General features: G+C 42.9%; 1 protein-coding gene across 1 annotated transcript; it reads left to right on the top strand.

Moving 5' to 3' along the window:
• Positions 1-6,263: 6,263 nt before the first annotated feature.
• UCHL1 (ubiquitin C-terminal hydrolase L1) lies at positions 6,264-11,408 on the top strand. The gene is made up of 9 exons (XM_071556573.1): positions 6,264-6,409; positions 6,511-6,522; positions 7,284-7,412; positions 8,296-8,446; positions 9,636-9,721; positions 9,797-9,844; positions 10,223-10,292; positions 10,651-10,709; positions 10,994-11,408. The coding sequence occupies exons 1-9, from the start codon at positions 6,377-6,379 to the stop codon at positions 11,078-11,080; spliced, it is 675 nt and encodes a 224-aa protein (XP_071412674.1). The 5' UTR covers positions 6,264-6,376; the 3' UTR covers positions 11,081-11,408.
• The last annotated feature ends 15,787 nt before the right edge of the window (positions 11,409-27,195 follow it).

Genomic DNA, 27,195 nt, shown 5'->3' with positions numbered 1-27,195 from the left:
GTGTCAACTACTTTAGATTCTGCTAAAAGTCTCAATTTGCATAAAAAAGACAGGATGAAAGAATACCTTTTACATCTGCCCATCACAATTAGTCCCCTTTTCCTTCCCCCCCAAAAGAAGATAAACTAATGTCCAGGACATACGGTAAGATGGTTTGTTCTGCCAAAATGGAGAAGTTACAGGATTTCACAGAAAAACCCTTCACACAAGAGTCCTTGTCTACAGGTGCCTCTGTAGTCATGCAAGTTGGATAAGCCCCCTTTTTTTGTTTTGTTTTTTTTTTTTCAACAGACACAAAAGTCCTTGCTATTCCCTTTTGGCAGAGCCGTACCTCTCACTTCTTCATCCAACAGCAGGCAAGCCAATTTCTTCATTTGCTCCTCACATTGCCAGCAAAGCCATGCTAGCATATGAAGAGACTGCAGGGGACAACAGACTTGGTCCAGATTGCTCCTCAGCAGCTCCTTAAGGCATATATTCTGTACTTTCCCTGAAAATGTTTATTTCTTGAGAATGGAGACCACTGACATAAAGAGGTATTTGGGAGGTGGACTGTGCCTTTCCCTCAGCACCCCATAGACTTGACGAAGCACATCTCTTCCACTGTAAAAGTACTAGTGAGTCACTGTCTTGATATCCTTTCAACTGGCTGACAACATTTCTTATCTTTTTTTCCCCTACTCTCTTCCAGCTTAAGGGTGGCTAGGGCTCTGGAGCTGTTTTGGAGCAGCCTATTATTTTGTTTCACAAGAAACTCAGCCTGTCTAAGGTAGACTCTTCTAGCAGTCCCATAGTAGAAGTGAATGCTTTCTGGGTGCTATCTATGGCTGTCAAGTGTTCAAAAGGAAGTCTAAGGTTAAGGTTTGCTAAGAAAGTGAAGACTGCAGTGAACAAGCAGACTGGGGTCACCTCAGGATGGTCTGGCACAACACCACGCTTGGGAAGAGGCATAACGTTGTCCTAGAGAGTGTATTTACAAGAGTCAAGTGCTGCTATTTAAGTCTCTCACGACCAGTAGTTTAAATCACGTGCTCATCTTGTTTTATCTTGTGCCTGTTTGTTGCCGACCACGCTAGTGAGATCGCACACACCAATATGATGTTCAAACAAATCCCAAGTTTATTCAAAAACACAGGTATATATGTGACCTCAAGTGACCCCGCCCTAGGTGCGGTGGTCTGACTCCAATTGGTTGAGGCTGAAAACATGTCCTTTTAAGGTGAAAATGAAACTTGTAAGGTGGTCATTTAGACCCACCAAAATCAGGGCTGCAACACCTGTTAATCAGTGGAAGGCATAATCTGGATGAAAATGAGGTAGGTATGTAAGTCATTGCCTAGATCATCCAAGTACTACATCAAAATTAGAATTCATTATTATTAGTTATTACGTGTATTTTGCTAAAACATTGCACAGAATGAGATCCTCTTGAAATGTATATTTTAGCTCTCTAGATAAAAGCACTAATTGTAAGAATGCTTAAGTCAACAAAACAAAGACAGAAGAAAGAAGGAGGGATTGTTCTTTCCTACATGACTAGAAAGATGGATTGTTTCTGCCTATAGAGGAAAAAGGGTGGATTGCTAGCATCGTCAAAGAAAGCATTTGAGGGAAAGGAGACACATGCTAATTACCCAAGTGCCAATATACTATCTTTCTTATCCATTGAGGTAAGTCTTGCAAGCTTTCATATCTTTCACAACCAGATAGTATATTATTTCATTGAAAACTAGGACATCCTTGACAACAATGATGTCCCTCCTGCCTTTCTTTGTGAAAAGAGAAAGGAATCACTCTCTGTCCTACTTCTACCATGAAACAAGGTATGCTATCACTGTGCCTCTGATAGACACCATCACCATTTGATAGACATGATTTTGAAGAGGAATGAAGAGTCATAAGCATCCTGCCAGACAGATCTGAAATCAAGAAAGCCATGGCCACACTCTTCTGAACTGAGACGCTCAAGGCAAGCCTTCAAAACTACATTTTAGCAGTTTAACACTTCCACCTACAGACTTCCAGAAGAGCCATCACATTCCATAGAGCTTGTTCTTTGCATGCTGGTGGACTTGGCTGTAGTTCAGAGCAATTGCAGAGTCACGGCTAGTAGTCAATACACACAAAGTCAGTCCTTGGCAGAGCAGCCCCTTTCATCAGCCTGACCCTTTTTTTCTGCATTGCTTCTATGTTACCCTTTCCAGCTGGTCTTCATCACAGGTCAGACCGAGAGTTCACATCCATTAACATGTCTCCACCTCAGCAGCCCTTAATTATTACATCTCCTAGACAAAACATACACTTTTCATGGACAAGAGAATATAAGAACAAAAGTTTTCCAACTGTTACATGAAGTAAAGAAAGATTTGGGGTTTTTTTTTCCCGTATTCTCAACTCAGCTCTGAGCTGCTTTGAATTTCTTTCACTTCCCAGCCTCCTGCTTGACATTTCAGCCTAGAGCTCCTGGCCTACAGATCTGGAGAGCAGCTGCTGACAGCCAGGTGCTGAGTAGTGATTGGACTTAGACTGCTCCACATACTGGGCTCCAGTCACCAAGACTCACCAAGACTCATCATATATGTATTTAAATTAACCTGACTGCAATTCAGAAACAAACACATCTTTCTTTGTGCTCAAATCTTTCATGAACCCAGACCGGTATAAAAGCACTCACTTGCCTTGCCTATTGATCTCTCTCATCTTCTAATTAAAGGCTGGGGCACTCTTGTGCAGGAATTACTGCTGTGCTCTGGACAATTTACCAGAAGAGAAGGGGGAATATTGCAGCCTTACACAATCCCTGACGCCCACTATGCCTGCAGAGGCCTCAGATACTTTTGGTCATGTTTTATGTTTGCTGCCTTGCGACACTATGCACAGGTTCTGGCTGGGATGAAGTTAGTTTTCTCCATAGCACGTCATAGTAATATGTTTTGGATCTGTGACAAAACAGGGTTAGGGTTAGGATTCAGAGAGTCATAATCCTACAGCTCCAGGGTCATGTTTGTTCCTCTGAGTTTTCTCATCTGGGTCAAACGTCAGCCCAGAGCTGCCATTAGGTTTAGGGTTAGGGTTGAGATCTACAAAGTTAACAGCTGCAGCGACGCTGCTGCAGCAGGAGGCATGCCAGAGGGAGCATGACATTGCTCTGGCCACATCCTTCTTAGATATCGTCCTAGCAACCCTTCAAGGATGCTGCATTTCTGTGTAAATCAACCTTTCTCAAGCACGCTGCTGTAGTCAAACTGAGCTTTCTAACTGCAGGATTTACCTCAAGTGGGGTTTGTGCTTAGGCAGGATTTAGCCCCAAGCCAGCAAAGGTATTTACAATAAGTCAGCACAATTATATCAAATACTTTCCACTCACTGTAGGGTAAATGCAATTAGGCAGTTACCAGGAGAATGGTGACATGAAGTAATGGATTCCTGTGGCTTCAGCACCCGCACCACCATGTACCTGCATCCTTCTGCCCTGGGCACCACCAGCCAGCTATGGACAATTATTGCTTGTTTTGCAGGTAGGGAGTAGGGAATCAAGGAAGTTTCCAGGATGGGTTTGGAATCCTTCTTTTGGGAAGTGAGTCATAAGAAATAAGGCACAGTGTATTTGCTAGGCAAGTGCAGATACTACAGCAGATGTGGACTTGGACCACCTCAGGGATTAAATTCTGGTAGGACAGTATGGAAATTATTTTCTAAAGAATAGTTCAGAACCTCAGATTCCAATTCAGGAGCTCTGCATTGTCTAAGGCCAGCTTTGCCTTCTTCACTACCCTGCTTGTTATTGGTGCTTTTGTTAGGAGATCCCCTGAACTCAGGAACAGCCCTTAACTGTAAGTCTAGCTCTTATATAAAGTTTCAACTTGGAACATGGTGAGAAGGTAAATACTGGCACCAAGTCCTTTATCTAAGAGAAAAAAAAATCTGCCAAAAGATTGTACATGTAACAACAATTCCTCTGTACACACTTTCTAGATTAGACATCTTAGCAAAACCTTTGTTCATAGTGTTGAACACCACGAGTACTATTACTACATTTGGACAGGGCAGAAAATACACAGGTATGTCCAGTCACTTCTCCAGGTAAGTTTCAATTTTATTGCAGTAGTGGGAATGAATTGGCTTAAATGTGCTAGGTACACCTACCTGCTCTGAAGAAAGATGTTCCAGAGACTTCATCTTTGAAAGGAGGTAGATGGGGACTTCATATGACACAGCACCCACTTTTTTGATGATTCTCTGGAGACAGACATCTTTATGAAACAGTAGCAGTTTTTTAGTGTTACTTATTGTTACACTTACTGTTTATTTTAAAGTTAACATAGTGATGGAGTTGACAGATTCTCCCATAGAAACACTGCTGCTATCATATTTCTTGTATGCTGCTCATGGCATACAGTCTGAAATTGCACTTGCACAGGTGTTTGCAGTCTTTCTTGACAACCTAAACACAGGAGCCATTCCAGGGATAACTGTAACCTAGGGATCTCAGCAGTTCCATTGCTGAGGCAGGGTAAAGTTATAACCACCATTTGCTGCTGAGCAATTCAGAAACAAGATTTTCTTGCCCTTTTTAGCCTTCTCTTTTGTAGGCTGCAAGACGTGTATGCTTTGCCATCCCCACAGAGGAGCTGCATGCAGTCTCTCCTGCATATATATCAGGGACCATTAGCATTAGACCTGTTCATTCAAGTTGCTTTGGTATCCTTGCATCTTACAATGCATGGGAAGTTGGTCATAAAAAAAAAAAAGATAGTGAAAGATACTCTACATGAAATAAATATTTTGGGCCATTTTTAGTAAAAGACTAAACTACAGTAAGGGGGGGGAGGGGGGAAGCAGAAATAAACTACTGTTTTCAGCTACAGTAAGAGGAGGGGGGGAAAAGCAGAAATAAACAATACTGCCATTTACTGTAAACCTTCCCCTCTCTTCCCTGAAAATCTTTGGTTTTGAACACCATGCACTGCTCTTCCCTTTACTGTGATAGACTGAATCACAGGATCATGGGATTCTTCAGGTTGAAATGACTCTGAGGATGTCTCTAGACCAACCTCCTGCTCAAAGTATGATCAGCCACAAGATCAGCTCAGGTTGCTCAAGGCTTTATCCTGTCTGGAAACATCCCACCTTTGGTCATAAAATACAAAATTCTCCTTCCTATTCTGTTTTTCCTTCACTGTCTCATTACAGGTAGAACTAGTGTGACACCACATCTTGAACCTTTTATGGCCATATTTCAAAGATTAAACTGTAAGCTTCTTTTTCAAGGAGTTCATTGTAAACCGAGTAATGTTGATGAAGAGGTCTCAGTTCAAAAACGTATGCATGCAACCACTTGATGTGAATGACTCCCCACTAACTTACAGTGCAATAGATCTAAAATTAATTTCAATGTGCTTGAAATCAGGCAGGCATTTAGAAATTTTGCTGCACTGGGGTCCAAATCTGAAACAGGGTGGAAAACCAAAGGAAGAAAGTCATCAAAACCAAACAGACTGCAGACATTCAGCTGACTCTTTTGTTCAGTAATTGCATTGTTTGAAAGACAACTGTGAAGCATCTCGCTTATCCACAAGGCTCCCATCAGGCTGTTTACCAGTAAAATCTGAAAGGCTGTTTGGAGTCCACGTGATTTCTAGTATTTTGAGCAGGTTGGTTTTGTTTTCTTGTTCAGACATATTCTAGTCCAAAGATATTGTGCACAGAAACTGTCAGGTCATGAATAAAAGATAAAAAGCCCACTATTTTTAAACCAGCTTTATTGGACCGGTTTGGAGGTTCGTTCAAACTGCAGATAGAGTCAGCAGATGGGAGATTTTCATGATGGTTTTATAATAGTACTGAAAATTTAAAAAGAAGTGTTTAATGATTTTGTTGAGTGTCAAAACCATCGTATGCTTAACACACACAGAGCAGAGTCTAATGATGAAGAGCAGTCAGGTACATAACTGCACACATGGGCTTTCGGGATGAACGGAGCCCAGGAGCTGGGCTGATGGTGAAGGAGAAACCTGTTGCCCCGGGAGATGCCAGCCGCCTGCCCACGCTGCCAGCCCACTTCCAGCACTTTCTCCACACCAACGTCAGGGGGTCGCCCCCGCCACCGGCCGCACCCCGCACACGCGGAGCTGCCCCGGCCCCGCACCCCGGCCCGGCTCCCCCGACACGGTCCCGCACTCCGCGGCCTCCCGCGCTGCTCCGCCCTCTCCCCCCGCCACCGCGCGCAGTGGGCCAGCCCGCCCCTATATAAGAGCCGGGTGGGCGGCTCCGCGCCCCAGCGTCGCCAGCGGCTCGGCAGCGGAACTGCTGCGGGGACATCGTCGTGCGTGGGGCGCAGCCTGCCTTCTTCCCGGCTCCCCGCCACCCTGCAGCCATGGCTTGGCAGCCGATGGAGATCAACCCCGAGGTGCGCGAGGGGCGGCGGAGACGGGGCTGGGGCTGCGGGGCGGGTGGTGGGGCGCCGGGTCTCACCGGCACTCACTCTTCTCCCCGTGCATTGTCTTCCAGATGCTGAACAAAGTGAGTTGCCGCCGCCGCAGGACCGCGTTTGGCGGGCGGGCGCCGCCACTTCTCTTTCCATCCCTCAGCATCCTGCCCTGCCTGCGTGGAGCGGTACCGCTGCGCGGGGCGCGGCCGCACCGGCGGAGCGGCGCCTCCCTCCATCCCTCGGCATCCCCCCGTGCCGTGGCGCTGCCGCACCTGCGGAGCGGCGCCTCCCTCCATCCCTCGGCATCCCACCCTACTGAGATGCGGCCGCACCTGCGGGGCGCGCTCCCGCCGGGGCGTGGAGCGGCGCCTCCTCCCCTCCATCCCTAGGCATTCCGCCCCCGGGCACGGAGCGTCGCCTCCTCCCCTCCATCCCATGGCATACCGCCCCACCGGGGCGCGGAGCGGCGCCTCCCTCCCTCCATCCCTCGGCATCCCGCCCCCCGGGGGCGCGGAGGGCGCCTCCATCCCTCGGCATCCCGCCCCCCGGGGGCGCGGAGGGCGCCTCCATCCCTCGGCATCCCGCCCCCCGGGGGCGCGGAGGGCGCCTCCATCCCTCTGCATCCCGCCCCCCGGGGGCGCGCAGGGCGCCTCCATCCCTCTGCATCCCGCCCCGCCGGGGCGCGGAGGGCGCTGAGTCCGCGCCGTGCCCCGGGCGCTCCTGGCCGGCAGGGGGCGCCGCGCGTTGTGCTGTGTCATCGGGCGCGGCGGGGCGGGGGTCGCCGCACCCGGCAGGGACGGGGACGAGGACGGCGGTGTCGCGGCCGGACCACCGCTCTCTGTGCCCCGTGCAGGTGCTGTCCCGCCTCGGGGTGGGTCCCGGCTGGCGCTTCGTGGACGTGCTGGGCTTTGAGGATGAGGCGCTGCGCGCCGTGCCGACCCCCGCCTGCGCGCTGCTGCTGCTGTTCCCGCTCACCGAGCAGGTGGGTCCCCCTCCCGCGCGGGGGACAGGCCGCAGGTAGCGCTGGCTGCTGCCAGGAGTGTGCCTGCGTCATCCACCCAAGCATCAGATGGTTGGGCGTGGATCGGGCTTGCACTGGGGCTGTAGGTGGCTGTTGTGGTGAATGGCCCGCCCCGCCTCCCCCCTCCCCCCCCAAATAACTTGAACTAAAATGCACTGAACAACAAGGCCTCTTAGTCCATCCCAATAGTCCTGTGAGACTTTGCTGTGTGTATTAGAGTGAGGAAAAAACACGACCAATCCTGAGTGTGAGGAATAGCAATTCCATTACTGTGCTGACTCACTGGATCTGGAGAGGCCTAAATTACTTCCGTAAGGTTAATCTTTTCAATCCACTTGATGGTAGGGAAGTGAAGGAGGACATAGGCTTTGAAACGAAGTATATTTAACAGGTTCTTTAGGTGAAGGATTATAACCTGTCAGTATTGATGGATTTTACAGTTGATTATACATAGTTTTGATGGGAAGGGGCTTGTGAAGGGAAGTAACCTAAAGGTCCAAAGGCATACTATTGCAGAGACATGTTGAGTAGTCCTGTTCAATGAACCAAAGCCTAACTGTTATATGGTTTCCCATCCCAAGCTATTTCCACTGTACAGAACAGATGGAACACTAAGAACAGTGCCTTTGGATATGACTGAGTCATGCAGGTAGTCCATTAGGTGCTGGCCTGAGTCCAGTTTAGACATGGTGCTTTACTGGACCTATGCCACAAAGATGACTTTCTGGGTAAATCTTTGTCCAATCCTGGTATTGATTCTCCTGCACAACTTATCTGACTAGTAGTTTGTGCAAGAAAAAGATAGGGCTGTAATAAAATGCTTAAAACAGTTACATGTTTACAGCATGAGAACTTCAGGAAGCAACAGACTGAGAAAATAAAGGACCAAGAAATCAGTTCCAAGGTGTATTTCCTGAAGCAGACAGTTAGTAATTCCTGTGGGACAATTGGTCTGATACATGCAGTTGCTAATAACAAAGACAAAGTGAAGCTTGGTGAGTATGAATGTTCTGAAGTGCTTAAAGTTACATTTTTATGACAGAAGATTGAATGTGTGTGGGCTTATTGGGAAACATGGGGCTTTCATGCAAGCCAAGTTAAGTCATGCTGCGCTGGGTCTTTCAGTTCTTGGAGGGGGGCACTCACCTTGACTTGTGTTCGGTAGCTGCAGAAGTATTGTTCTAGTGAGCAATGCAAGAAGGGCACATAGAACTGACCAAAGTCTAATTAAGAAGTACTGTGTTCAGAAATAGTTGTTGACATTGATCTTGATGTCAACTGAAGAGATGGAGTTTTTCAGGCCACCTATGTCTAATGTAAATAGATGTGCTCAGAGTATCCTGCAAATCAGTCTATAACATGTATTCTTTTTACTGGAGAAGTCAAATAGATAATAAGGGGTCTGTAAGTAGACTTCTTCTGCTGAGATAATAGGTTTGATAGTTTACTTCCTATAGAAAAGGATTACTTTGTTGTTCGAAGACTAGAGATCTGCAAAATGCAATTATCATTATTCCAAGAGAACTTGAACCATTTGTATGGTGTGGTATTTCTTCTTATTCAGAAGAAAACATATGGAAGGTATAGTGAGCATATGAACATAGTTTTGCTTTGCCCTTCTTGAAAAGATTCTGTGAAATAACACACTCCTGAAGAGTGATGCAATGATGCAGCACATCTTTCATGGAAGACAAGAACTCAGTGCCTCTTTGTACTGCACTACTAATTTATGTTCTGCGAAACCAAAGTAAGACTGTCATGAGCAAGTGCTGCCTTCATTTGAAGGCAGCATTACGGTTTCAACTACTCATATTCTGCTACTCGATGCTTATGTGTCCTTACAGCTGGAACCTTTCTTGAATTTCTTCAGAACAGGATTGAACACTTCTGCCAAATGTGCAGAAATCAAAAAAGCTATATCCTATTTGAAAGTGACTTTCAAGACAACCATCCAGTGTACTCTGAAGCACTACACTCTAGTTGTTTGTGTAGATTGTTACTAACAGCTTTTGGATAAATAGCTTACTTCAAGTGGTAGTTATAGTATGCCTGTGTAGGACATAGTTACAGGCTGAATGCAGTGACTTGCAGTTGGTGCAACAAGCATTGATTACTGTGGGCTGCATCTGAACTGTCACTGTTGCTTTACTAATACTGAAAAAAATACTTGATCATCTTGTGCAGATGAGGGGTCTGCCCTGAAGAAGTTCCTTGATGAAACAGCTGATTTGTCTCCTGAAGAGAGAGCTAAGCATTTTGCAAATAATAAGGTACATAAACTATGCAAACTGTTGACAGCTATCAGCATTTAAGGATGTAGTAACTTGTATCTGCTTTCTCTTAAGGCTATACAAGAAGTCCACAATTCGGTTGCACAAGAAGGACAATGTCGGGTAAGATGTGGATGTGTAATATTTTGGGGAAAGGGATTTACAAACGTGATAGAGCAATACAACTTTTTTGTCTGTAACATAGCTGTTACAGTTCATGAGGACAGAGAATGAGTGACTTGTGGCTGAATACTTGTTCAGCATTTCTTTGTTAAACATGGATTGAAAATTTGAGTCCAGATACAGTCTGAAAACATGATTCTGCATTAGGATTTCTGGTGCTTGACCTTGTAGAGATCTTGCCACTGACCTCTTCAGCTGAACGGAAATTTTCAGTCCTTTGCTGCTGCTTTGTTGTTGATGTTTCATGTTCTGTAGTCACAAGTAGTGTTTGCAGTCCTAGCTTTAATCTAAGAAATTTATCTAATGGTATCTTCTAAGGTCGAGGACAACAGTTTGAACTTCCACTTCATCCTGTTTGTCAATGTGGATGGACACCTGTATGAACTGGGTAAGGTCTTGCAAACTCTATGGTTGGACTGGGCCTACTTCAGACTGCACAGCAGCAATGGGAGCTCGAGCAAGATATTCAGTGCTAGTTAAACTGTTTGCTGAGGCCCTCAGAGCTAATGCATGATGTGTACCTTCACTTGAAAATTTTACCTGATGTGGATTGCGCTGAAGGCCTGGCTCCTTTTGTAAAGCATGTCTTTGCTGGTAGAGCTGAGAATACTCAGTCCCCATCTCAGATTATATACTGGCAATTTGTGACTTCCCAAATATCATCATGGACTTGTTTGAGCCCACTCTGCTCAGTTTGCTAATTCAGAGGCATTAAGCACACTGAGTGATAGGGCTTTCTTTTACAGATGGCCGCATGCCATTTCCTGTAAACCATGGCACAAGCTCAGATGACTTACTGTTGAAGGTAAGGCTCCTTCCTTGCTGCTTCTTTCCTGAAAGCCAGACTTACAAAGGGTGAGAAGTGTGCATCTGGTGTATAGTGGCTGTACCTACTTGCTGTACAAATCTGCTTCTTATATCTATCAAATTTATGACTATTAAAGGTCTTGTTCCCCAGAGTGAGATATTTATTAGCTGGTGCTAAATGGCCTGGTAACTTGGTGGGACTCAGAGAGGAACTGCAAAGACTTGTTCTCTGTAGAAAGTGTATTCTCTTAGTCTAAACAGTTGCATTGTTTTATCCCCAAGGATTCTGCTAAGATCTGCAGACAATTTACAGAACGTGAAAAAGGAGAAGTTCGTTTTTCTGCTGTGGCTTTCTGCAAGTCTGCCTGAGATTCTGAAGAGATGCAAGGAAAACAGTGTAATAGCACACTAGTAAATGCAGTCTAAACTCCAGTGCTTCAGTACTTGTTAAACACAGCTGTTCTGGTAACTATTTCCACCTTTTGCTATACACAGAAGCAACATCAGCTGGGCTTATGCTAAAGGATGAGCTCAAGTTTTAATGTGAACAGTTTGGACACATCAGATATCTTTAGACTCTTTTTTCACATGTTAAGTAGAAAATGCTTAACAGGGCTTGTTTGATCTGTGTCATGTTAATTGAGTTGGTGGTTGATACTTCCTTGTCCTTAATAAAATGTTCTGCTGGATAAATGGCCTTAAGTGATTACTAAATTTCTCCAAAAGGAGTTGTGTGGCATTCTGTGTAAACTTTGTTTTCAAAACGCCCTGAAAGCTCTCCTCTGAGCAAAAAATTATTGTTGGCCTCAGGGTAGCAGGACAATTTCTAGTGTCTTGGAGGCCTTCAAGGATGGAGAGGTACACCAGTCTGTGTAAGATGTTCCAGTGCTGCACTACCGCTCTAGTAAAGCTCTTCCTCATGTCCAGTTTGAAACTCCTAAGCTGCAATCTGCCACCCTGAATGCATTTATTTTAGAGGGGTAAGGTGTGATAAATGAACACTCAAATATCACCTTCATGTGGTCCATATTAGTGCTACAAGCAACAGAATGCTCACTGAGTTAGTTGGTGGTGTGTTTCGTATAGGAGACAGTATTAGAACAGGTATTCTCCCCACCTGTAGCTAAAACAAATCTGATGGCAGAATACAATCCTTGGCTAGAAAATGTGTTTACTAACTTGTGGTTGTGTTCCAAAGACCTTGAAAGAGGCTATACTTCTCTGTCCCTTCCAAAGTGACTTAAAAAGAAGGAACCCACATCACATGAATTTCTAATAGCAGGATGAAATTTTGGATTCAATGGAAAGAGATTTAACCTCTATTACGTATTTCTTGGCCTCAGTTGTGACCTGTGGAAGCTGTTTTTCCCTGAGTCTAGTTGCCATTTGCTGCTGTTGCAGCTCCTTGCTGATACTTCAGGTAGCTGTAGGAAGGGATAAACACCCTTCAACTTAGGTCTTAGTTCTAATGCAAGAGGTTGCAGTCTGTGTCTGCCAGCCATGTTGTACGATGCTGGGTAACAGTCTCAGATGGCTGCTGGTGCTCTGTATGCTGCAAGCTGTTTTGGCTTCCAGGCTTTTTTGGAGATTGAGTAAAGCTGGGTGAGGGCTGAAGTTGTTTTGTATTGGGCCATGTTATGGCTCATATAATTAATTGCCCAATAGCTGAAGCTAGCAGAGAGTTGCAACACATTTTAACTCAAAGTCTACCTCAATTCTGAACACTAGTGTCTTTTGGTTTCTGTTAGCAGTAGGTGAAAGCTATGGCTGAGAAAAGGTCTGCTGTGTGTCCTTCTCTACATCAGCATCTTCTGCCTGTTAGTGGTAGTTGTAGAGTGGAAGGAGGCCTCCTGGAGGGCATCTCTGCTAATGCCTCCTGCTTCAGCACAGACTTGGAGCCATGCCTGTGGCTCAGGCTGCTTAGCAACATAACCTTCAAGAGAAGAAATGCAGGTGGCATAAGCACAGGCAAGTGGAAAGAGCTATAAAAAACAGATACAGGAGGAGGAGGAGGGGCATGAGAGCAGAGCCCACTGGACTGTATGCCATACCTGTGGCAGTGTGCTTTAATGCCACAGAGCACCCTTTCCTTGCCCTTAAGGCCAGTATGAGGGTAACTGCTGTAACTGTGCCTGTGTAGTGACTGACACAGTATGACTGTGGTCAGTCAATGCTGAAGCAACATGAAAACACCTCTGAGATATTACTATATTTTTATAGTGATTCCAGCAGTCAAACATTCTGAGTTTTGTTGTTTTTTTCTTTTTGTTTTAATTAGCAATATAAATTGTGTTATGTAAGTTATTTTAGTGTTTCATAAACTTTTTTCACTCTTTTGCTCAAGCTTCCAAGTTAAGAATCTACTAAAAGGCAACATTTGCATAATTTTGGCATCATGAAAAAATGGAAATGATTGTGACAGACTCCTTATTTTCTCACATTCTGGTCCAAGGTGCAGTTTCAAATGATGAAAATAAAGAGAACCATTAAGGAATGAATCTTACCCATCCACTCAAGTGTAACATCACTAGCAAGGCTATTTTACCCTGCAGGGACCTGGCAAACAGCTGGGCTTTACTTCAAAACATCCTGGGTTTTAAAAAGAGGAAGATGAATTACTGGGGATGGCAAAGATCTTGGGATTTGGGATAGAGTTGCTTCAGGTGAAGGAGACCTCAAACAGTAGGTGAGGATCTGTAAGTTGAATAGATGGAAGATTTTGCAATATTAAGAGTGCAACTGTTCCAAATGTGTTACTGCATTCACAAGAAAAGTCACAATGCATAGAAGTGTGTATGTGGCAATTTAAAACTATTTTCAGTAAGTCATAAACAGAAAACAATGCGATGTCTTAAAGTCATATCAGTTGTATATAATCTCAGAATAAATACGGGGGTTTTGCATATTTTCCAGCTAATTTTACCTACTTGGCAGTTTTGAGTTTTAATTTTTGCCCATTGTTTCACACTTTGGAAGTGTTTGGACCAATATGAGACACTGGATTATTATACTAATTATTGGCTTGGACCAACTCAGATGTGTGTGGCAGGGGGAAAGGACAGGTCAAATTTCGCTAAGGTGTGGTGGTGTCCTGTTCCATATTCCAGCCCCTTGGAGCCTACTTGGGCAGTCCTGTAGCAGGTGTCAGTCACTGGACAGCGGGAGCACTGCCCCACACCACACCCCCTGGAGCCCCTACCCCAGCCCCAGAATGGCTGGCACACCAGGAGCCCCACCTGGAGGAGATGGCCACAGAAGGCCAGAGCAGATAAAACCAGCACCATGTGGCAGCGTGGGGTCTCACCCACCATATGGACATGTGAAAACTGGACTTGGACAGGAGGCAGGGTTGTATCTATAACTCTCTCTTTTCCCCCTCTCTTCTCTTAATCTCATTTCTTCATATTTTGGGTAACTTTGAGCTGGATGGGTTAGATTTTGCTAAGTTGTATGGATTAGCATGTGTTAAGTTAATGATTTGTGGAATGCTTTATTTTGGTTGAATGTTGCCCTTTAAACTTCTGCCAAGTTCCCTCATTTTCTAAAGTTTGACAGTAAAAGTGTGGGGTTTTGTACTTCCTGAGAAATATGTGCAGCACCTTCTCCCTTGTGTTCTCTCAAGGTATAAAAGAACTGAAGGCCCTTTTAATAAATTTGAATTTTTGGAGCCTTATATATTTATAAAGTAAAACCCCTTTGATGAGCTTGTAGCTTGAGGCCTGGGGTCTTACAGCCAAGAAGTGTAAATGTCTGTAGGCTATTTTAGGGTGCTATGCATCAAAACACTGTTTACATGAGAAGATGCTCTCATATATTAGGGAGATGTTGGTCACATCCTATCTGAAGTGCAGCTTGTTTTTTTTCTTGCCTCCTTATTTTCTCCTCTTTGTTCTTAAATCTGTAGTTCCATATGGACCTGTTTTCTTTCCTTGATTTCCTGTGCATCCTTCTTAAGTAAATTCTTTTGACCCTCTACTTCTCAGCTAAAGCCCCATGTGTTTTTCATGAATTTACCCCTGAATTTTCCCTGTGATAATTGTTGGGAAGAGCAGGAGCTTGCGGAGCCTATTCTGTGTTTTATGCCCACTCTGAAAGAAACCTGTGACTGGCTGTTGCTACCACTGCTCTTCCAGACAGAGGAGTATATGAGCAATTTAATTTGAATTAACAGATTCCTGCCATTTTTGTGCAGCCTTCCAGAGGTATACTTTTAACAGTTAATATAGAGAGCTATCCTTGAAAATATTTAAGAATCTAAGGTAGGAGTTCAGACTTGTCTGTTTAGACCTGGACATTGCTAGTTTAGAACTGTACCCAAGGCTGGACCTCATGCAATCTTACAATTTTGTGTTTTCTTCCCTGCTCTGTTGAAAGCTGTAGTCAATCTGTTCTGTAGGTGGCAGCATTGGGAAACTTTCAGCACCAAGTCCAACGGCAGAACAGATACAGAGACAATCTCAGTTTTCAAAAATCACAGGTAGTCCTATTGCTTTCAGTGGAACCACTCGCAGGCCTAAACACACTTCTGAGGCAGCCAAATAGCCAATCATTATTTTAGGTCTAAATTTAAGCATAGTATAATGTCCAAAGCCTCTTACACATTTGAATAGCCTTTGGCTTAATTTCACAGTTTACTTGTGGCTGATATGGCACCACGCCATCTCTTTGTCCAGTATATACCGCTACTATTTCCATGCTAAATAGAATCCTTTTTTGGGAGAGTAAAGAAAATGTGGGACTAACTCCAACAGCATCCTCCTTTTGATGTACAGACCAGTTTATAAACCTCTAGATATTCAAGATGGAGAAATAGTTAGCTGAAAAAGGAACTAGACACACTATTATCCTCTGCCAATGCAAAGGCAGTGGGGAGCATTAAGGGGCCAGTACTGGCATTGGGATGAAACAAGAGACTGCAACAAACATCACAGTCACGGGATCCCTCTCCTGGTGCTACTGACAGCCAGGAAGAGGCTGATGACAGGCTTCAACTCAGTGAGACTGTGGACCAAGTGAGAACAAATAAGAACTGGGAAAAATGCAGCCAGAAGTAGAGTAACAGCATTTATGTTCCTTTGTGACCAAAGGAATTAAAATATCATTTGCATGTTGTCATTTTTAAATTCTTACACAGGATGATATTAAGTTACAAGGAGTGGTGGACATGCCAAATTCTTTGAACCCAAGGGACCTCAATAGATGAGAGGATGTGTCTAGAAGAAACCTCATGGAGTTTAATGTGGCGAGGTGCAGAGCTTGGCACCTGGCTGGAGCCACCATGTCTGGGTGGTGATGGGCTGAGTTTCAGCCCTGCTGTGACCTGGGAGTTATGGCAGGTGTCAAACTGAATATAAGCCCATGTGTTGAATGCACTCCTTGTGAATAAGGCAAATTGCATATAATGTTGGGAGTTTCAAAGGGAGGAGCAAGACCAGCAGATGGAGAAAAGTTATTATACATTATTACTTGGCACTGGTGATGCTGCACCTGGAATAGCAGTTCAGTTCTGGATCTCCCCACCCAGTCCAAGAAGGATGTGGAGGAATCTGGAGAGGGTTCAGCAGCAGGCTACAGAGGCAGGGAGCATGTGGCCTACAAGGAGAGGCTGGTGGAGCTGGATGTTTATAGTCTGACATGGAGGAGACTAAGGCAGGATCTAATAGTAGCCTGCAACAACTTCAAGGGCAGTTGTAAAGATGACAAAGCTGTATTTTTTCTTGGTAGTAGGAGATGGTGTATTGAAGAGCAGTAATTGCAAATTACAGCTTAGAAGGTTCAGTTCGGGACATTTGAAAACTAGAAGAGTACCTCTTCAAGGAAAGGTGAAATACTGGAACAAGTCATCAGAGAAACAGGAGCATCTCCACCCTTGGAAGTTTGTAAGGGACCAGAATTTAACAACCAGCTTTTGATATGCTACCTGAGGTTACCTATTACAGTATGAAAACTGAGAGCAGTAATTGGTGTTGCTCCAGTGTTGGGAACTGAGTGCTGTGCTCCTCGACATGTTGCTAATCATGAGTTTCCTCTCTGTGCCTTGTGTGGGGGAGTTGTTCCCCGCAGGAAAGGCTGGAGGCTAATGCTGCTGACTGCTGCTTTTCTTCCCAGGCTGGGGTGGAAGGACGAGAATGGCTGCAGAAGCAGCAGCTGATGCATCTAGGAGGAGCAGGTTTTGTCACTGATGGGAGCGTTGTTACTTCACAAAGAGCTGGGGAAACCAGAGGCCAAGGGAAGATCACAGGGACCTCTTCCATGGTCAGTGAATCAGAAACTGGTGGAGTCCTCCCTCAGGATGTGTGTAACATCCCTATGGGTACCTTCATGGGAAAAAGAGCAGTGAATGATAGGGAAAATGGCAAAAGGAGACAACTCATGCATGCTTTTCAATTATCTTCTTTCCAGCAGTACCATGACAAACATAAGAAGTTTCCTAACCCCTTAAAGACTTGTGTGTCAAAAATGTAGCACTAGATGAAGCTCAATGCACAAGTAATGAGCTGTGTAGAACTGATTTAAAACTTTCTTATGTACTTTTTCCTTAGATGAGTTTCAGATGTGGTTAGATGATATTGCAAGGCCTGCAGCAAGATATAAAAAGTGAGATCTGCATGACATTGGAGGAACAAGACTGGGCACAGGTATTTCAGTTGATTTAATGTTTCAAGTGGGGTACCATAGAAACCAAGACATGCTTAAGAACATGCAATACCATACTGAGAGGTATTATTAGTCAGAACGCTGTAGTCAGTTTGAATTGTGTTTTATTTTCAAGTCTTTATACATACCCATATTAACATCTTAGCAGAACAGCTGCTACCTTAGCATGTGGAGAGTGGGAGAAATGCAGCTTTATTATCCCAACTTTGCAAGAAAGGAACAGAGACCTGGATTCCCTGATTTGCCTAAGGTGATACTTGAAACTGATGGCAGAGTTGGAATTAAAACTAAATTTATAATTACATATGGGTTGTGGAGTTTTGGTTTTTGATTGATTGATTGGTTGGTTTTGTAGTTGGGGTTTTTTTTCTTTTTTCTTTGCAGGCAGAGTTTTTATATTTATTCTACTCTGGCTTTGGGCCTGGGTTAATACGTCCTCCCTCTTAGCTTCTAATTAGCTAAAACTCAATACTGACTTGGAAAACAGTCAGGTGAACTCATGTCTGTCTGCAAAAGAGGGGCTGTATTGACATATAGTCCCCAGAGTCCCCTTCTGATGCCTGAAGATATTTTTCCAGTAGACTTACATTACATCAACATTCAAGAAATACTGCTTCCTCCCTCTTTTTCACCTTCCCATCCCCCAGATATGTTTAGCAGCCCTGGGAAGTTGAGGATCATACATAAATCTAAATTGCATGTTACAGAAGAAAGAGTGGTTGCAGTATTCAGGCTTTCTGACATACAGAAAAGCCAGGTGGCAAGGCTGTGGTCGTGTTCCTGATGGTTTTATGGAAAGGTTTGAAGAAGTATTGAGGAAGGAACAAGATGGCTCAGAAAAGAAAATAATTATTTGTCTAGCTTGATGCTTTCTCTGACTTTACCACTCACTCTTTCTCCTTTCACTGAACAATGACCCTGAAGGTCAATAAATAACATATTTCTCAGGATTAATTCTTACTGAATAATGTGAGACAAGGGGTTAGATACTAGGTGGTTAATTTTTCCCTACTTCCGAAAGCAGCTGTTGGAGGTTTTTGATGTAGCCCAATGATGTATATGGAAGTGGACATGATCTTCCCTCAATACACAGTTTGGGACTTAGTTTTCAGTTTTCATGACACTCTGAGAACAAGTCATCCCTGCTGCATTTATGATGGGCACAGGCAGCAGTGACAACAAACTTTCCTGTGAAACATCATGCAAATCTTTCATTTAAGATGGCAAAATCCTGTTTAGTTTGAATCAGTCTGATGCATGTTTATGGCCCTGGATCAGGCTATGAGGGTTTAGGGAAGTTGTTCCTCTTTGGGAAAGTGCAGTGTTTCAGGGCAATGAGAAACTGGTGGTTAAGCAGATGGGGATTTTGTACAACATGTTTTACAAAAGTTGCTTCATTTCTACTGCCTGTATGCTGCAGCTGCTGCAGGCATCCACATGAGTCAGGTGACATTTGCTTGGCTGCAGTGTGGATGTGTGTAGCTCAGGACTGTCACTCCTGAGGCTTGTAATAAGAGAGAGTCCCAGGAGAGCTGGAACTGCTGCCTGTCTTCCTTCAAGGAATATGCTTTCTGTGTTGCAGCCTGAGAACCACACACTCATTGACAGACTGAAAAAATGTGGGAAGAAATTAACTTAAAATCTCTTTGTTTTTCAAAACTTGAGGTATTTCTTCTGCCAGCCTCAAACAGTATGCAAGTGGGGTTTTTATAATTTATCTGGCATTTTTGAACGGAAAATCCACAGGTGCACTTGAGTCCCTGTGAGGTGCAATGAAAATGAGAGAAATACCGTGCCTCCAAAGATTGAAACTTTAGCTCCACAGCAACATTGTTTTTGTTACTGACCCGTTTGATACATGCATGTCAGGAAATACCGATCAGATTCGGCGGTGCAGGGAAAAGTTCTCTGCTGAAATATGCTAGCTGAATTCAGCTCTGGGGCTGAACAGGAGAAATTCTTTTTATTTTTCGTGTACCACTTGGAATCTGATTTTGCAGAGCACCTCAGCTCAATATTAGTCAATGATTTCAATTAAAATCAGCCTTCAGTTAGGCTTGAACACATGGTTGAAATTAGGTATAGGCTGAAGTGATTTCCTTAGTCAGACACTTGATGATATTTCCACATCTGCTTAGACTCAGAGTCTGAACCCATCACATTAAGGGGGCAAAAGTCCATTTGCTTTTAAGTGGAAGCCCCATACTTGGTATTTTTCACTCTGAGCTGGACAGGGAATTAGCAAACTGCCAATCCTTCTTACCAAATTATTCCAATTCTACTACATCAAGTAGGACAGCTGTCCTTAGAATGATTTAACTTTTCCAAGATTTCATATCCTCACTCATCAGACTCCATTTACCACAGGAAATTACAGTTAAGCTGTAAGAAGACTTTCCCTGACTAATCCAAAGTTTATAAATTATAACCAGGCAGAAAAAGTGAATCTCAACTATGTAGCTACAGTTTGAAGTGTAAGCATTCACAAGTTCAACTTCTTTCCCAAATATTTTTTACCACAGCAGTAACATGAGTTTGTGTAAATAAAGTATACATTTTTAGCATATTTGCACACTGCAATATAATAGATAACGTTTGTGTGTATTAGAAGAGCACAGACTTGTGTGGGCTGTCCGTGCCTTCATTCTCAGACAGAAGATTTTTGGACTTTTCAAACAGTCCTAAAACAATGACCACCAACAAAGCAACTTCCTTCTGTCCGGGGTTTTGTTGTTTTTTTTTTTTGTTTGTTTGTTTGGTTGGGTTTTTTTGTTTTGTTTTGTTTTGTTTTGTTTGGGGTGTGCGTGTGGGTTGTTGCATTTTGGTTTGGTTTGTTTTTTTCCCATAAAAATGCTGCTGGAAAGTTTCTTAAGAAATAAGCTCTATAAAGCTTCTCAAGAAATAAAACAATAACAAGTTGGATATGCTTTATCCAGTCCCACATTATTCTCCATGTCTATGGCAAGATCTCAATATTTGTACTTCCAGTACTTCAGCAGTCAGGCTAAGGTATTCTTCTGATTATATAAAATGTAATAACCTCATACATACAGTGTGGACCAACAGGTGAAGAAAAGGTTCTTTCCAGAGAAAAGGGTATATCTAGCAGCACTAAGGGCCAGAACTGGTCATACAGTTTATCTTTAGATTTTCTTGTGTTGTCCTGAACAAATCACTGACTGGACTTGGATTTGTTGTTTTCTCTTATGTACATAACAGATTTAATACCTTATCCACATTGTGCAAAATGTGCAATATCCAACATGTATCATTGTAATATATATCATAATAATATCATGGAACATTATAATATATAGAATTATTTATAAAACATTAAGGCTAAATAAGAAATCATAGAACTTAAATGCACTCAATACATCCTGCATAGCATTTCTTTAAAATGCTTCAGGTAGAGCTACTGCTCACAAGCATAATTTCATGTGTATGTAGAGGATTAGGAACAAAAATAATGAATTACTGCATTGAATTTAAGGCAAGTTTATCATACACTGACTTCTGAAATCCACTACATTTTAAATTCTAGGTTTTGCATTTCTAGGATTTAAATTAGGCTCTTAGTACCTAAACTTTGTGCCAAGAGACAGGCTTTAAATATTGTAGAATCATCATAGAATTGTAGAAAGGTTTGGGTTGGAAGGGAACCTGGAAAATCACCTAGTTCCAACCCTCTTGCTTGGGCAAGGACATCTCCAACTAGACCAGGTTGCTCAGAGCCCCATTCAGCCTGGCCTTAAACATCTCCAGGAATGGGGCATTCACAGCTTCTCTGCGCAACCTGTTCCAGTGCCTCAGCACCCTCACAGTAAAGAATTTTTTCCTAATATATAATCTAAACCTACCCTCTTTCAATTTAAACCCATTTCCCCTTGTCCCGTCACTACATGCCCTTGTAAATAGTCTTGCCCCATATTTCCTGTAGGTTCCCTTCAGATACTGGAAGGCTGCAATTAGGTCACCCCAAAGCCTTTTCTTCTCCAGGCTGAACAATCCCAATTCTCTCAGCCTTTCCTTATAGGTGAGGTGTTCCATCCCTCTGATCAACTTGGTGGCCCTCCTCTGGACTTGCTCCAACAGGCCAATGTCCCTAACTGTATTTTGTTGAACTACTTTTCTTCCTGAATGATGCAAGCAACCTCTTCAGGTATCATGCTACAACACTGCCAAAGTAATTTAATAAAATCAACAGTGGTGAATATATGGAGCGGAGAGTGGAAAATAGGCAACTTCAATGCCAGGTTAGTGCTTGGCCATGGCAGAATCAGTCGCCAGCCTCTCACTCTACACGGAACCAAAACCAGTTAAACCAGGCATGACACTCAACATTCCAATTTAGGACCAGCTTCAAAAAGGAAAATAGCTTCACTGTGCACCAACAAATTCAGCTTAACTGAAATTGTTACCACCCAGGAGAATTCTGGCCCATGACCTAGACAATAGAGAAGTAAACCATCGTGTGACTGCATCTCTTTAGCAAATGTGGTACTTCAGGCAGCAGTCTGCAAAAATACCCATTTTTAAAGCAAGCTTTCAGTGAAGCTTTCAGAAGGACTTCAGTTTCAGAAGGGAAATACAGATGCAGGAACTATAAAAGGCTCTCAACATCTTTTTGTTTATTTATTTATATTCATTCCTATCTGGGGCAAAATAAATGCTGTTGCATATTTTATTTGCAAATAAAGCATGAATAGTGAAATCCATAACACAAATGGGTACACGGTGGTACCCTTAAAACTTTGTCCAGCATATATAAGATAATGAGCTGGAGGACATATCTGCAATACTAATATGCATATACTTTGTAAGCTGTGAAAATAAACAAATTACCCATAATGTAGAAAAATGCTCTGAAACTCGTGCCTTTTCTTGGGGAGAATTATATTTCTGAGTTTAAAAAGGAAAGGACACTAGAAATTATTGGAATGAAATACTGGAAAAAGCTTCCCAAAATACAGCCAGTGCATGCTTATGGTATTCAGACATAAAACTGCAGCCCACAGTACAGAAGGTCAGGCCTCTCATTTAATGGTTCATTTAAAACTGTACCTGATCTGAAAAATGGTCAGGGTCTGGAGTGGTCTTTTCATACAGAAATGTACTGTATTCTAACATACAGATTTCATACTTAAATTGGTAATGAGTTTCACTTATGTTTTGTGGCCCAGATGTGTTTGTACCTCTCTAAGTGTGCTAGTCTGGGAAGTGTTCAGGGTGAGACACAACAGATGGACAGAAGCAGTCCAGGTCTGCATTTTTTTGAAGCAGCCACACAGCACAAGGTATGCTGGAGCTTAACTGGCATGCAGTGATGAGGGGATTTTTTCCCAGAATAGTCTTTGTCCTAAGATATCCTCTCTATTTCCACTGTAACTCGAGGGTGACAGTTTCTCTCCATTGTGCAAAAAATATTTCTGCCCAAGAGACTTCATGGACTCATTGTCATGCCCTTATTCTCGTGGAGTATCATCTTACTCTGTGCTACTTTCTACAGCCAGGTGGGCATTTGGAAAAGGGAAGTATTCACTGATATGACAGGCAAAGGAAAGTGTCAGTGTTGAAAGAACTACAGGTCTCTTTTCCTGGAGTGGCAGGATCAGGAATCTCATCTCAGCTAGTCAGACTTTCGTTGTAACAGTGATTTTTTTTTTTACCTCCCTAGTACCAAGATCACAAACATTAGTTCTGCTGGAAGACAAACTTTAACTCTCCCTCCTCATTCAAAGTATTTTTCCCAAACCTATGAATACCAAATAAATATAAAGAGCAGTTTTCAGTAGGGAAAGACTTTAAACTGTTTCTTTTAAAAATGTCTTATGTTTTTTGTCCTCATCTCCTCAGATTGGTTTTGCAAGCAGGTTTTAGCCAGTGTTGAAAATGGAAGCACATTGCTTTAGGTAGGCACAAGAATTTAAATTGCACAAGGAAGCTGTTTTTTCCAATCTTATGTCCTCCAGAATCAGGGTCTGCATGAAGCAAGTTCAGGCAAGAAGACAGTATAAGAGCAACTGGAGTTAACCATTCCTTTCTTTTAGCTTAAGAACTGTTCACGCAGTTTTCTTCAGGGTAATAAACCTGACTCCTGAGCCAGCTGAAGTTGGTGGCAAAATGCCCAGTGATGCTATAGGGTACCACATTAGATCCTTGGTCTTCTTTTACTCACCTAATCAAAATCTACAGACTTACAAAAGCCATTATTGTCCAAAGCAATAGGATGCTCAGCAATAAGGCCACAGTGCTGTGGCCAACTGGCAGAAAAAACCAGGAGGGCTGAGCAGTCAGACCAGGTCACGAGAGTCTTACATTAAATGCCCTGCTCTGCCACCAGCCTTCTTGAGCAAACTTCAGAGCAAAGCGTCACTCACACATACTTTGTGACTCAGGGAAACCTCGACCTTCAGTTAGGCAGCATGGTCTCCTACAAAATCAATGGGAGGAACAAGGGGCTTATGGTCAGAGAGCATAGAGGTGGAAAACAACAGAGTGGGGCATTGCTTAAACTAGCTGGTGGAAAATACTGAGTCTAGGCACAGGTTTATCCCAAAAGCAGTTAAACACATGTGATGGTAAGAAGGAGATGTTTATCTCTGCTTAATACTCTTACAGTGAATATTCTCCTAATGTTAGGTGTCCTTTTGAATGAGAGAAAAAGAAGAGACATGACAGGCTGCCCTGGGTTACATCACTTCCCTGGTTAGGCATTTTCTCCAGCTCTGATGCCAAAACATACACTGAGGCCCTCTACATTTAAATTTAACTACTAAGCAATCTGGCACTTCATGGTGAATGGTTTTCTCTCTTTCTTCCTGCAGTGGTCCTCCACTTCATCAGCAATGCACAGTCCCTGGAATAGGGACTTGGATCTGACACTTTCACACCAATTCCTAACTCCTCATCATGAAGACAACATCTCAACATCTCTCCTTGGGTTAATGTATATCCGGTTTCTTTATGCATCACGTATTTCAGAGAGCTGTACAACCAATTCTACAAGGTACCAGTCTGCTAGTGATATCCAGCTCCTAAAATACAGAGGCATTATCTGCAGAAACAATAGGAAGCTGGAGGGAGATCCCTGACCTCCCAGACAGAGCCTTTCCCTCTAGGTGATAAAAGACTGAGAATTACACCACTTTGCTTAATTCTGTTTTGTGCAAAGTCTCACCTGAGAACCTTCACTAGTCTACTCCCTTAGCAAAGGGAAGGCTGAGTTTAAGTGTCCTGGCCCTTAACTGGGACCCCAAGCCATGCTTGTTACCAAGAGATGGAGGCCCATCTGAAAAAAACAAATGCAAAACTGAGACAACACTGGCAGAAAAATATGGCCTGAGAGAAGTAGGGGGAAAAGCTGAGTACATTTTTTGAGGATTTCAGTAGTGCCTAAAGTTTGAGCGCAGTGCTCAGAGTTTCCTGTTGGATTTAACGTTCAGTTTCACCTGATGGTTAAAACAGTGACCTGGTTGATGAAGGTAAAAAGTAAGGTTTTTGAAGGCAGTGAAACCTGTTTGCAGGCTGGTGCTGTGTTCCTTCTATAGATGGCACTGCAACTTACCGAATGCTTTGTTTCCTTGCCCATAATTTTTCTGATGCTATCAGCATTATGCCATCTCAAAAAAGCATGCTCTCAAGGATACTATAGCATTTCACAATCAAAAAGCATTCCTGTGCAGGATCTGTGAATGGCCAATAGCAGGACCTCAGGGTAGAAAGTCAGAAGAGATTAAACTTATAGTAGTGTGCCTTTACACGCTGTACCAGCTCGCAGGAAGTTGTGGGGATGCCATGCAGGCAGATGTGCTATCTTTACATTTAATACTCCTTGAAACATTTTTCTTCAGTGAATTTCTTCAATTGCTTTTGCACCACTATAAACTTTAAACATCCACAGGAAACCAGATGGTTCTGGTTGAAACATAACTTCTGACTTTTTTCCAGAGTGAACATAAATCTAAATGCATTGTAAGACATTTGAAGCAATTAATGTGCAAATGATTATCATTAGAAGCAGGAGCTAACTAAAAACAACTGCTTATGCATGACAAGTCATACATTATTTCCTCCAATATCTTTTTCTTTGCACATAACCTCTTCACAATGGGGACTCTTCAGTCTCAACATTGCTTTGTAAAAATGGCACTATCAGCATCCTTAGTGCTCATCAGTAGTTTAGCAAACACCAGTTTGCTAAAACCAGGGAAAATACAACAGTTCAATTACCTCTAACCACAAAGCATTTCTAAAAATATTTTTGAATGTAAACAACCTGCATAAAAATATCTGCTCATACAATTTACAGGAATATCAACTAGTATCTTGATTCAGAGTCAGAACACTTCATAAAATCCACAGGGACAGCCCAACAGTCTGGCTTCTCCTCAGGGTGTGGAACTCACATTACAGCAAAGTGGGCTTTTTTAAGTTTTACAGCTACAGTGCTACCTACAGCAGCACCAATGACTGCATCGCTGAAAAGGAAAGTAACAAGTAGTTACACGTCTTAGATCCTATACATCCACCACACTGATAAAAACACACCATTCCTTTTCAAACTCTAATGAAAAGCATGTTTCTGTATAACACAGCTCTTTCAATAGTACCCCTCCACCAATTTATGTTCTTTCTTCAATAAACTCAATATATATACATATATATAAATATAAAAGCAGTATAAAATTGTGTTTCCAATCCTAGATGCAATTTCAGTTGCATATGGCATTTTAGGATAAATTGTCATTATATACCTTCCTTTGTGGCAGTTCTCCTGCTAATATCACCCAGACTAGTTAGTTCTAAATATCTAAAAAGAAATTAATACCCTTATCTTTTGGAAATTTACAGCAGTATTTTTTGAAATTAAATACACAGATAGTAGAATGTATACAGTAACTGAGCCAGATTTATGATTACGCTTATGAAGAAACAGGCCATGGTTTATACCTGATAAGCACAGTGTATTTATCTGGTGGAAAGCAAAAGATTTATTATGTGTTTAAGAATTCATTTCCTTATTTTTGTGCATGTTTTCTGTAAAGAATGTGTTAACTATGTCACAATCACTTAAACAGGTTTGGAAAGTCAGCCCTAAGTTTCATTATCATTCACCATGCTATAAACTGAGGATATCTGTTGATATAAACATCTCCCTCTGTACTTCTGCATGCTGTTTCTGTAAGAAGAAATCGGTCAGGGGACAGCTTTTGTATTATCCCAAGCTTTTAAATGCAGAATGTTCCAAATAAGTAATTTCAATTCAAGCACAGAGGGACAGAAGTTTAAGATGGAGATAAGAAGTAGACCTTGGAAGTTTGTATGTCTACTTCCCACTGTCCAGCCCTCTTTGGGATGGGCTGCAGAAACCTCATCTCTCTCTCCTCTCTGAAGACAACTTGGGTTTCACAGTTATGAGCATTGAAAACTACAAATGTATTTAGAAAGTCTGTGTGCTCTTGCCAAGTTCAGAAGGGGGAGGCAGCAGATTTAGAAGAAAAACAACAAAGGACAATATCCCACACAGAGAAAGGCAAACTCTCTCCTCTCTCACCTGCTCCTTCTCACCTGCCCAAGGTTTCTTGAAAACATATTGTTTCCCCTGCATTTCTCCTGGAGGCCTCAGCACGTTCAAGCCTTCAGAAAATAAGAGCCATACAGTCTTTGCAATAAAGGAGCCCTAAGAAGTGGCAGGTTTAATGGAGCGTATGTGCAGCTCTTATACTTCTCCAAAGCACCTCCAGCATGTGCTTACGCATACCATAATGGTTTCCAGCTGGCTTCTCCTATGCTGGGAATGCCTTTGGCCACTTTCAGTGCTCTAT

The sequence above is a fragment of the Pithys albifrons genome, chromosome 5, assembly GCF_047495875.1.
Source record: "Pithys albifrons albifrons isolate INPA30051 chromosome 5, PitAlb_v1, whole genome shotgun sequence".
NCBI classification, from domain to species: Eukaryota; Metazoa; Chordata; class Aves; order Passeriformes; family Thamnophilidae; genus Pithys; species Pithys albifrons.
Note: the sequence above shows the minus strand (reverse complement) of the source record. Positions and strands in the feature narration are given on the sequence as shown.

Coding starts and splice junctions, on each gene's coding strand:
- UCHL1 (XM_071556573.1), top strand. CDS start 6,377: ATGGCTTGGCAGCCGATGGAGATCAACCCCGAG. Junction 10,293..10,650: donor TGGACACCTGTATGAACTGG/GTAAGGTCTTGC, acceptor TTTCTTTTACAG/ATGGCCGCATGCCATTTCCT. Junction 10,710..10,993: donor CAGATGACTTACTGTTGAAG/GTAAGGCTCCTT, acceptor TTTATCCCCAAG/GATTCTGCTAAGATCTGCAG.